This window comes from Larus michahellis, chromosome 19 (assembly GCF_964199755.1).
Source record: "Larus michahellis chromosome 19, bLarMic1.1, whole genome shotgun sequence".
Lineage (NCBI taxonomy): Eukaryota > Metazoa > Chordata > Aves > Charadriiformes > Laridae > Larus > Larus michahellis.
The window spans coordinates 1,994,780-2,007,056 of record NC_133914.1 but is presented as its reverse complement, the minus strand read 5'-3'; the positions used below and the strand labels follow the sequence as shown (position 1 = coordinate 2,007,056).

Below are 12,277 nucleotides of genomic sequence, written 5' to 3'. Positions count from 1 at the left end.
AAAAGACAAATTTCACCTTCTTACCTGTTCACCCTCCGAGGACACTTATCTGGTTTGATATCCACCTCATAGAGGTAGACATCAATCTTTGGGATTTCAACTTGGAAGCAGTTGGCCAGCAGTTTAATGGGTTTGCCCATGGTGCCATAGCCAGGACGCCTGGGCACCATGAGCAGGGGCTGTGCCCCGACGGGTCCTGCGAAGCAAAAAAAGATCACCCATTAGAAGATAAGCACAACAGACAGGCTGTGCTGCAAAAGCACCACTTGCTTATATTGCAGCAGTTTAAAAATATTTAAGGGTCCGCGCATTTGCAGGTATACACATACTCCTCTCCCACTGAGAGGCACGACTGTACCCCCTTTTCAAGTCTTAGGCCAAGGCTCAGGAGGAGCAGGCAGGGACCAGGGAACATCGGCTGTGCCACACAGCACACGAACAGCACACTAACCTATTAACTTCCAAACGAACACTTCCCTGTTTTTCCTCCACCCACACCTAGACTGTTCCCTTACTGATGAGTTTCAGCTTCTGTGGTTAGCGTGAAGAAAATCAGGACATTTCCAAAACAAACAAAGAAGTGTGCTTTTCCTTGCCACACTTTACTACTGTGGAAAGTCCGTCTGCCTTCAAAACACAAAATATTTTACAAGTCTTTTCTGAACACCCTAGTAATAACAAAGTTGTCCGAAAATACAAAAATATGAAAGTAATTTTTTTTGCAATAAACTCTTAATTTCATTACCATTATTAGCTTAGTCTTGGAAGACAGATTATTCTTGAACTTTGCTGGCTGAAAATAGATGAAGAGAAAACCGTTACCTCCCATCTAACTGCACCGATAAAGCCGATTGACCAGAAGAGGAAAGACTCAGATTAAGACACAGGATTGTAAAACTCTTGATTACTTATATGTTAGAGAACACCCATTGCTGCTCAGAGAAACCAAAGTCTGCAATAAGAGATGGGTATTTTGAAAGTCAGTTAAAAACTCCTGTTTAGTAATATACATTATATCCTCATCTGGTTATCTATTTAATTTACTTTGCACCATTCAGATGGGAATCCTCAGCTGAACATCTGGGTTACTCACACCTTACAAAACCAAACACACTAGTAAACACAGCCCACTTTCAAGAATTTCTACTGGTATTTCCACTTAAAAATTACCTCTTTCCAATCAAGAAACAACAACAAAACCAACATGCTTTGTAGCCTGAGTTTTAAAAAATTACTCATGGAACAAATGTCATGATTTACAGAGCTTTTGATTAAGTTAGTTAAAGGTTCTCCCCTCTCCTCCCACTCAGTGACGCAGACAGCAATTCCAGCCCACTCATTTTCATAGAAGAATTAAAATGTCAAGTGCTGGTAAAAATGTCTTATTTGCCTTTTGATTAATCTCCACCGTTCCTGGAAAAAAACCTCACAATATCTTGAAGAAAACTGTGTACTGAGACTAGGTGAACATCAAAGCGAAGTTCCACTGTAACATTTGTCTGGCTCTACCCAGAAACCTACCAAAAAGTTCTGAGCAGGCTTGGCTTCCAGCCATAAGATAAAACAAAAACATAAACCAAGCAGCATCCTTTAAAACACCCTCACAGACTATGCTTATGCAAAACTTGTTCCAAGCATCTGTTCTCTTCAACTTTTTCTTCATTTTAATACCGTCACACGAGTAAAAGCAGGTCTACAATTTACTCCAGATATATTTTCAGAATACAAGCATATGCAAAAGTTACTACTAAACATCTGAGTGGCATAAATGACTCAATAGACTATTTTAATATTACAAAGACATACATGTCATCGTTTATATTTAGTTCATATCCGTAGGAAATGCTGACAAAACTGCCGAAATAAAGATAACGTTAAAAAGCTTGCTACAGTCTGGTCTGCCCTGTAAGAAATGCTGCTCTTAAGTTACTAAGCGAGGCAGGGTGCGCTCCAGAGTCCCGACTCAGAAGAGAGATGCTCTGCCCAAAGCCAAGCACACAAGCGTGTCCCCAGCCTCCGCGCTCCGGACAACAGTGGTGAACAAACCGAGAACCTCCCGGCTGTTTGACAAAGGCTCCTTCGCCTCCCTTGTTCGCGGCACCACGCACGGCTCCTCAGGAAACAGCTCACTCTTCAAGAAAGTAGAACCCAGAATTTGGCAAACAGGAATTTTGCCAATTACCACTTTGGCAAACAGAAGTGACCAATAGCTGAATAAGAAGTGCAGGTCCTACACACTCTTCAGGAATAATTTTTAAAATTCAGCTATTTTGCTGTCATTTTGTGATACACATGCTCCCTTGGGCACGTTAACTTAAGAACAGGAGCGTGTTGTAACTCAGTTCTGCTATCACTGTCCAAATATGCTAGCACCCACTCGGAATATCCTGCTTTCAAAATACACTAAGTTGCCAGATTGCACGTTGTGAAAGTCTGTGTCACTGGCTTCAAACCTGTGACTCAAAACCCAATAGAACATAAATAACAAGCGACTCTCTGAGGACAGCTCCTGCTCCCGTATCACATCCGTGACTCACGCAGCCTCATGCCTAAGTCCTGTGTCAAGCTCATGGAAATAAACACACCAACCAAAAACACTAAAAGTAGTCTAAATAGCACAGGATGACTGTGAGTGGCAGACCAATTCCTCCCTGTTATTTAACCATTGCAAAACTGAAGTCGTGAGAGTTTCAGAAATCCTTGCAGAAGCCCTGCTGCCACACAGCCTGGCCCCACGGCAGACGGCAGGTACTGGTCTCCCAGTGCCCCCAGAACAGCAGCTCTGTACTGCCCAGTTGTACACAAGGGATTTTCAAGAGGAGAAACTTGCGTTTAAGAAACTATTACAACTCTGCCATTAGGGCACCAGATATGCAGATATACTCATATACTCTTAAAAAGCCAAAAACCCCATAAACCAAGACTGTTTAGCATGCCAGAATAGCACCCAATTCATAAAACCAGTTAAGTAAAGTCCCCAGCAGAACAATGAACACACAGACAGGAACTAAAACTGGCGCTACAGACAGATTCCTGGAAGGCTTTTCTACAGCAAGGGAGTACATTTCAAGAAGATAAGAGATCCGCCACTAAATCGCTTCGAACCTCCTGAATGTGCAGTTACTCATTAGGAAACATACAGGAAAAGTCTGCAGAGAAAATTTTAACTAAGCATTTAAATCAGTAATAACACAAGCTAGGAAAAAAAAATACCTCTTCAGGACCTAAAGGTATATCAATTTATAAATTACCAATCACAGCATTGCTGAAGTCATTATTTATGACCATCCTTCAGCAATGTGGGAAGACTTTTTTCTCCCAGGTGAATGCTCAATAGACAAGTAGGAGCCAAAGCCCTTGCAATGTGCCTACAAAAATTGAATACTAAACCAGGAAAGCTCCGTTTACTCTGTTCACCAGCAGCAGAGACGGTGGTTTGCTCCCCGCCACCATCAGAAGTTGGTGTCTCGCACCCGCTATGTCTCACAGGGGATTTACAGCGGCATTTCCCACATGGGCGTTGTGGGGACGCCAGCGGTGCCAGGCTGGGGACAGGCAACCTACGTCCCGTCACCAGCAGAGAGGGACAAGATTTTGAAGAGCTTTGCTTATATTTAACCCAATGTTTCAAGAACCCCCCCCCCCCCCAAAAAAAAAGATGAAAAAGGAATTGTCACTTTTAGAAGGCCTAATGAGGAAACTAACGTTTCAAAACTTACAAAAAAAAAAAATTGCTAAAACAGAATAAGTGTATTGTTTATAAAATACATTCTGAAGAAAAACCTCATACCAATACTACTTTTTCAAAGAGCTAAGGTTTGGCGTAACATTAAAAATACATGGACAAAGAAATTAATTTCAAGTGTGGCACCTCCACCAACAGAACCATCTACTCCAACAGAACTTGAAAAGAGCGGAAATTTGCAGTTGTCATTATTCAGAGCCACAATTTGAAAATTCCCATTCAAGTCAGATCATATTCCAGACCAACATGGAAGTCCCTCTCATGATTTAAATGAGCCCTGAATCACAATCTTTTCTTCTGCGAAGTTATAGATGTTAGAGTAAAGGTTAAACACAGCAAAACCTGTCTGTAATTTCTACGGCAATACAGCCAGCAGTATAGAACACACCTGGCCCGCATCCAAAGCACAGGCTTGAGCCTACCTAGCAACCAAGCAAAGCCCTAATCGCAATAAAGCCTGAGCAGAAAAAGCAAAAGCACAGAAACCTGCAAATTCTTTCAACAAACTAAACTGAAGCTTTTGGCATGCAAAACAGTTTTACAGCGTGAACGAAAATACTGATTTCTAGTAAGATGCTAACAGACAATAGAGATTTCCTTACATGATCCTTTCCTTACAGAAAGGGACATCAGTACCAAGCTTCCAGCAAAAAAATTACCCTCTTTCCTACTGTGGGCTTCAGCATTATAAAACCAGAAAATATTAACAGACGATCACCTAGTAGTTTTATTTTTGTTTAGAAAACAGTTCCAAATCTCTAATTGAATGGGTGATTGAACAGCCTTAAAAACACGATAGAGGACTTAACAGGTAAAATATTATTTAAGCTCTGGCTCAGTAACACAAGGCAGATTTGTCCCGATCTCAGCTGAGGGGAGCAGCTCTCCCTGGAGCAGGGAGAGGACGGAGAGGGGGGGAAAAAAGACTCCCTTTCAGAGGGCCCCTGGTCTCTGCTTGGACTCAGAGGCCCAGCCTGTGGAGCTCAAAGAAAATCCTATCACTATTGAAAAATAAGTTAATTCTAGATTAAAAAACTAGATAGGGAAGATTATATTTAAATGTTGGTTTCAATAATTGAGCTCCTTACTTATGCCAGAAATCAGGAATTGCCTTATTTCCGTAGCTGCAGCCTCGCTGGTGGCATTACATTATTTATGAGTAATGCAATCCACGTTTTCTAAACATTCCTACTTGTAATTTAGGCTTTTTTTTTTTTTTAAGGTTGCAGATAATAAGTCATGTTAGAACTCATCAAAAGCCAACATTTTGATGCCACGCTCAGTGACAGCCAACTGCACAAGTAAATACTGGTGTCCTGACTTGTTCTATCCTAACAAATTTACAGAACATACAGTGAAGTGTTTTGGAAGCATTTGCAAGGTAATAAATGCTTCTGAACCATTACAAAAATATAATCATAAAGAACTTTAAGCTTAAAAAAAAGCAGCTTATATGCACATTGTAAGGTTAATACCTAACTGCTCCAGAAGAGAACACAGAAACTCACAGTAACACAACAATGCTCTTCCCTTGAAGGTACTGCCGGAGAACAGGACGGTCCGTTATCACTGTGCAGATATACCACGATTTGCCACCGAAAGAAATCTTTACGCACATGTACTTGCGTTTACACACAAAAAGATATCCCAGTTTATAATCAAGTACGTAATTCTTGATGCACTCATTTTTATTTTCCTGGTTTCGTATTTACCGTTTTGAAAACGACATAATTCTTCCCCCTTACTCACTAACTTTGAATTGCCATTAGGGAGAGAGCAAAACATGACATCCATCTACCTGCCACTGAGGTTTCAAATTTAAGATGCAAGCAATTCCCCCTTTTCCAATTTATTGTCTGAAAAATATCTAAGAGCAGAGCAGTAAGGTCTGAGACACACGGTCATATTACTCAACCTCAAACCACGCTACCAGGAAGCCACTCACAGAATAAAATACAGTTTTAACAGTTACTAAATTGAAGTTTTTTAAATGTAATACTGAAATGTACTTCACATCCTAACAAGTTTTGCATGTGAACAAAACTGAAAGAAGCAATAAATTCATGATGAATGTCACTGTTTTCAGAAAAATGCACTAGAGCACGAAGTAATAAGAAACTACGACTGACGAACATTAACAACAAAACTGACTTGTGTCCAACTCTAACCTTTTCTTTAATGCAGAGGTAAGTGCTTTGCATGACAGTTTGGTTATACGGTCTAGTCTAACGAGAGAAAAAAATCCCTTCAGTTATCAAATAGCTGTGATCAGCTGGCAAGTCACCCTGCTTGCTGCGACTTCTCGCTCCAAATTCAAGACAAGTCTTAGGACCGTATCAGCTGAATTTTCAGAGTATCCAGCAAGACGGCACGGCGTCAATGGCAGGCTGGCTCCACTGCGGGACTCAGCTGGAGCCGCATACGGTGGGAGGCTGTGGTTCGATTAGTGTTTAACACATACCAGATGTGTCGAAAGGCACATAAACTGTATATTCCTGTCATTTCTTTCAATTTCTATTGTAAGTTAGCCGAATAAATACCCTGACACCTTTACTGCTAAGGAAGTACAGCTATGAGGAGCTTCCACTGCAGCTCCAGAGAGAGCTGCCACTGTAACTCCACCACATGTGTTCTGGAATAGAGTAACTTTTGAAGGCACTTAGGATTCATTTCCCTTCCCTCCTCTACCCCACCCACAAAAACGTAACTTTTAATGGGGCTCCCAAATCACTGCTCTTAACATGGGAAGAAAAAAGTAAATTCTCAGAATCTTATCTGCCCAAAGTTTGTCTAGAAAAGCGAAAAGAAGATCAAAGGTGTCTGCAGTGCTTCATTAAAAACATACTATACTGGAGTCAAGAAACAGCAATTTGACACTTAACACAAAAAGCTGTGAACTCTGAAGGAACAATTTATGAAACACACGTGAAGACATACACAGCAGTCCGATTTGACTCAATTACACCACAGAGCACCCTCAGTTCCTTGGCAGCACTGTTTTAACATACCTGCCTTTTGGAAGTTTACTTAACGCTCTGCTGGTGCGACACCGAATTCGATCTTTCACCAAGACCTGCTTTTACTTTGCTTCACCTTTTTTACAGGGAGCATTTTACTGCTATTCCTTGGTTTCCTTGATTTCACCACTACCTGCACCCTGAACAGACAGCTTCACATCCTTCTGCTTTAAACTATGTTCGCATTATTTGGACCAGAAGAGGCATAGTTGCTAGATTTCACAGGCTAACCCTGTCCCACAAACAGGAAGCCACCTACAGCACTGCTTCATGCTTCCATCCTTTACTCCAGGTATACTCACGATCCCGTCTTTGTGTCCCCACTTTATGGTGAGACTCTGCTTATTCTAACCTATATTTTCCCTTCACAGACAGAAAAGGAAGCACAACTCAATGTCCTTCTCCCTTTTATAACAGAACTTTAACCCTCATTTGCTGCTGTTTGTGCCCTCCTGTACCAGTTCTGGTGCCTGATGGCCAGAAGGTCCCCTCAAACTCGGAATGTTAACATCATGCCTAACGCTCCCCTCGTTACACAGCAGACATGGAAGGAGACATCCACCTATTTACCATGAGACAAACAGAACTGTACCAAGTTATAGTTAAAGTTAACATACACAGTATACGAGCACACCATCTTAATTCCATCAGATTGCTAAAATCCAGCATCTTCCTAAAATGGTTTCAACCCCATCATATACCTCATTAAGCAAGGACATAGCTTAGGTGCCAAGTTTTTCCATCCAAATCCATCGTTATCTTAAATCTCCATGTAAGTTACAAAAGCATCTATCTACACATGATGAAAACACATGTTTTGCATTGACACTTTCAGCCTCATGTTTTCAGTAGCTGTGGCACATCCTGAAGTGACAGAAACGGAATTCCAAGTGGCTTTAACATTCCCTTTGCCATCCAGCTATGACACAAGCTGCCGACCAAACACTGCCCAAACCTGAACTCTCCTTCCACTTTTCTGTCAAGCTTGAAGACAAATTATTTCCATAAACTGAAGCAGAAGTTCCTTCTCCAACTCTCAAAATACCCCACAAACACCCAGGTTACAAATACTGGGCATCTGCTTCCCATGGGAAAGGGTCAAACGACTGAAGGCAAAACCATACGGTTTGTCGCGGTGCAGCAGCACTCACTCCCGAAGGTATGATCAGCCTTAAAGTTCCAGCACCCGCAAGTAGCTGCACAACGGTATGCAGCTCGTATTTACCCAAGAGAAGATGCTGAAACGAGCAGTTACCGGTAACTGCCTGTGCCGACGGTGACGGTTCAGTTTCCGAGGTGGCATCTGAGAGTCACCATCACAGTTACAAGATTATGCAAGCTGGCCTACCGCCGCTGCCTGGGAACGCTCGTTATAAAATACAATAAGTTAATTCCCTACCGTTTTTGGCACAGAGAACCGGCAGCGGCGCAGGACGCGGTGCCCAGCTTTCCCCGGTTACCGGAGACGCACTGCAAGGGCTCCTCCCGCCCGGCCGGCGGGGCAGACCCCCTCCCGCCCGCTTGACCCGCCAGACCAACCCGCACGGCCTCCCCGCCGCTCCCGCCGGCACAGGCCGCTCCGCCAGGGCGGGAACCGGGAGAGCCCCCGCTCTGGCCGGGCAGCGGGGCCCGGGGTAGGACCAAACCGCCCCCGGCCCCAAAACGATCCGCAGGGCCCAGCCCCGCCAGGCCGCCCCACCGCCGCCGCCCGCGCTCACCTGCGCTGCCGATTTCCATTCATGGAGCTGGGCGCAGCCGCTCGGGGCTGCGGGCTCCGCCGCTCGGCCGGGCTCGGGGCTGCGCTGGGCTGGGTTGGGCGGCGGCCCGGTTCGCCCCGCTCCCCCGCAGGCCGCGGCCCGGCGCGTCGCCTCGGCCGCCCGCAGCGCCCGGCCCGGCCCAGCGCGGCCCAGCCCCTGAGGCGGCGGCGCGCGGCAACCGGAGACACCCCCCCCCCCCCGGACGGAAGTTGCGTGGCCGCCCGCAGCCCCGGCTCGCGCTGCCGCTCTGGCCCCGCCGCAAGCGCGCCCCAACCGCCGGAAGTCCCACCCCCGCACGCCGGGCCGCGCGCCCTTTCCGGGGGCGTGGCTTCCGGGCGGGTGAGCGCGCGGGACTGAGGCGGGACCGGAAGTGGCCGGTGTGGTCGCTGGGCAACGGAGCGGGCGGCGGGAGCGGCGGCGGGGCTGGGCCGGGCCGGGCCGGGGCCCGGGCCCGTCAGTCAGCGGTAGCTCCCGCGGAGCGGGGCTGGGCGGGAGGGATGGGGCCGGCCGTGAGCCGGCCCCGCGGCCGGACACCGGGCCCGTCCCCACCGGAGGGGCCGAAGGCGGGCGCCCGCGGGGGTCACAGGGCCCGGGTTTCCCGTTACTTCAGGATTTTCAGCCGCCTCAGCCCGCAGCTGCCCTGTGGTCTCCCTCCCCCAGCCTCCCGAGCACGCTGCAGCCGTCACGTACGACGGCATAAACTTAGAGCGTATGTCTGCCCTTTTCTCAGGTTTTGGCGGTGTTTTTAACGGTCTTTGCTACCACTTTGTTAGAGATGTGGTGCCCAAATTGTCACAAAGCAGCAGAAGGTGAAAGGAGCAAAGCAGCTCTGTGCACGTGGGGAAGCGACTCAGAGATACCGGGCTCAGCTGGGCCGGGCAGTGGCACCTTTATCTCTTACTTCCTCTTCCCCAAAAGACCATTTTTTGGTAAGAACAGTACAGTGAGAGTTGTCCAAGCAGGTTTGAGCCTGCTAGTCGATAAGAAGAAATGATGTCACCTTTCCTGGTTGTGAGGGGCACTTCCCCAGCCAAACAGCCAGGGAGGTAGTGAAGAACTGGAATTTTGGGCCAGCAGAAAAGGAGATTCTTAATCCAGATTTCAGAATCATTATTAAGAATCCTGGAGACTGCCAGCTAAATTAGTCTTAAAGAGTGTAAATTTAGTTATCAGGCAAGCTACACAGTAAGGACTCTAAACCCATGCAAATTAAAAGTAAACTATTAGAATATTTCCTTAACTGACAGCCTGAGAGGGAAGGGGAAACGTGATCACCAAGATCAAGCAGATACGGCGGAGGAAGGGAGACCTCTGCAAAATGCACAGACGTTAGAGGTGTGCGAGCACCTCTGCTCCCACAGCTGCGGACAAGGTAACCAGAACCGAGGGCCAGGGCTCAAATGCCCATCTCGCATTCGAAACCAAGGAGCCCGACCTGTTTTCCAGGACTTCAGACCCAGACCCACAAGGCATAGTGCCCTGGAAACTGCAAAAGATTTCTATTATACAGTAGGATTTAAAGAAAAGGTGCTATAACATTAGAAACGGCAGGAGGATGTGTGCAGAATCTGCACAGATGCTCAGTTCAGATTCTGCATGCTACAGGTCAAGTAAATTAGCTAACGAGTACGTGCATGCCATTAGCAAGCACTTCCTTAAAACTGCTTAGCACTATTCAAAAACCCGCAGTTACAGCTCAACTGCTAAATAATTCATCGTCTAAAGGTATGTCAATACACGTTTGCAACTTAAAGCACAAGCAGATCTGAAGAAGTCTGAGGATGGCAAACAACCCCCAGGGCTGGGCCCTAAGACACAACCATGAGCCGTAGGACGTTCAAGGAATTCCAAAGCTGGGAAATATAAAACGTGACACGCAGCACAGAAACGCAGAGGATCGAGTTTAACCCCGATCCAAAAGGAGTCCGAAATCTGTCCTTAAAGCACCTTGGAGCCAGTGGCCTTTGCTAGCCCCACATAAGGCAGCTGGAGAAGCAGCGTATTTTGCTGTACGCTGACATCTAATAAGCCAAGGAGCTCAAATGAACCCGTCAGTTCTCAGATGGGTGACACTAATAAAAAGCAGAATTGGCTACCATATTCCAAGAAGTTTTAGGCATCGATTTGTTCATTTCAGTGTTTCATTAAATTGAAATCTGGAAAGTGAGGGGGTTTGGATCCTCCACAGTATCTGCTCTAGTGGCAGAAATTGTAGGTTGTTTGGTCGGACTCGATGATCTTAAGGGCCCTTTCCAACCATGAAGAGGATTCTGTGATTCTGTGATGCAATTCCGCGCTGGTCGGCATTTCGCCATTTCTCCCCGAGCCCCTCTCAAGCGAGCGGCCAGGACTGCGCCGCCCCTTCCCCACGCAATCTGACGCAGGAGTGTCACCCCAACATATTCACATTGCTTTTATTTAGGTCTTCTGCCAACAGTTACAGGGTAACAGACACTTGGGACTGCAAAGTCAAAGTTGCAAGCAAAAATCAGGACCAAGGCAAAGAAAAATAAAAAAATCCACAAAGGCAATCAAATCAAATCAAATCAAATATAAATACAATGTTCTGGAGCTCTTTAATCATACCATTTTCTTTAATAAAGAGGTGGTTATGATCTTACAGTATTTTCTTTTGGCCTAATCCAAGGATTTTGTTACTCTTTCTCAGTCTTAATTCCACGCATACAAAAAAAAACTGATACTCAACCTTTAAAATATAAGCCATATTTTCTTAATAAAATAAGTTTTGTGCTGCTGCTTGTTTAGTAAGCACTGTACATCAACTGTTCACGTCTATTTAACAAATGGACCATACAGAGTTCAAGCTAAAGCAAAAACAAAAAAAAAAACCACAAGAAAAATAACCCAAAGAGAGTGTCTTGAAAACACCCTATGTACAGTTCAACACTTGCTCGTATAAAGGAGGTACGAAAGGGGCTAGAAATCAAACACAAAAGCACTGGAGTCCCGTACATTTTCTTTCACAACTATTGAAGTGCAAATCACTCAGGCAAGATATGAATTTCACTTGTTTATTGCTGTCCTGCTGTCTGGCTTCCCTTCCTGAAACAATCACATTCTTTTTATTTCACGCTAATTTTCCAAGAAGAAAACCTTCCGCGAGGCAACGTTGAATGCTTGGGCTTTTTGACACTAGACATCAGGTCATAGGTTTGGGACACTAGAGCACCCCCACCACCGCTGGGCAGAGGGTGCTCTGCCCTCTCGCCCCCCGTCACGCTCAGGTATGAGACAAGAGAAACAAACAGCATTCAACAACTGACAGGTAAATGGAAGTCACTCCTCTTCCCACAAAACTGCGTGCACCCGGCCGTGTTTCCAGCTGCAGAAGGAACACGTGCCCGTGGAGAAGGCAGAGACTGGGGAGCCACTGGGGATGTCCGTGTGGGGGCTGTGGCTAACTACAAATCCTGATATGTATCGGGGGTAACGCCTATCTGCTACGGGTAGCAAAATGCACAGCACCTCAACATGCAGTTATTCGTTTGCATCTCGGACAAGAAAAGGGTAGAAATGCTGAATGCTGGAGCTGCATCGAAGGTACAGTGCATAGTCCATTATAGAAAACATGCGGGTAACTCAAACCCCTTCTAAATTTCTTCAAAATGGAAATAGGGTTTAAAGGGCACAGCAGCTACTGAGTTTGGCTTTTTTATTTATTCAAAACCATGAAAACCCAACGCAGAAGTTGAAATAAGGGCAGAACACGATCTGCAAGTCAACAGCTGAGAGTTTCA

General features: G+C 45.7%; 1 protein-coding gene across 1 annotated transcript in view; it reads right to left on the bottom strand.

Moving 5' to 3' along the window:
• Positions 1 to 8,643, bottom strand: part of AGO3 (argonaute RISC catalytic component 3) — a 28,036-nt gene extending 19,393 nt beyond the window's left edge. Inside the window, exons 1-2 of the mRNA XM_074563369.1 lie at positions 8,481 to 8,643; positions 25 to 196 (exon numbers count right to left, since the gene is read on the bottom strand). Of these exons, the coding sequence (XP_074419470.1) occupies positions 25 to 196; positions 8,481 to 8,499 (191 nt within the window). The 5' untranslated portion in view covers positions 8,500 to 8,643. The remainder of the gene's footprint in view (positions 1 to 24; positions 197 to 8,480) is intronic.
• Between the last annotated feature and the right edge of the window lie 3,634 nt (positions 8,644 to 12,277).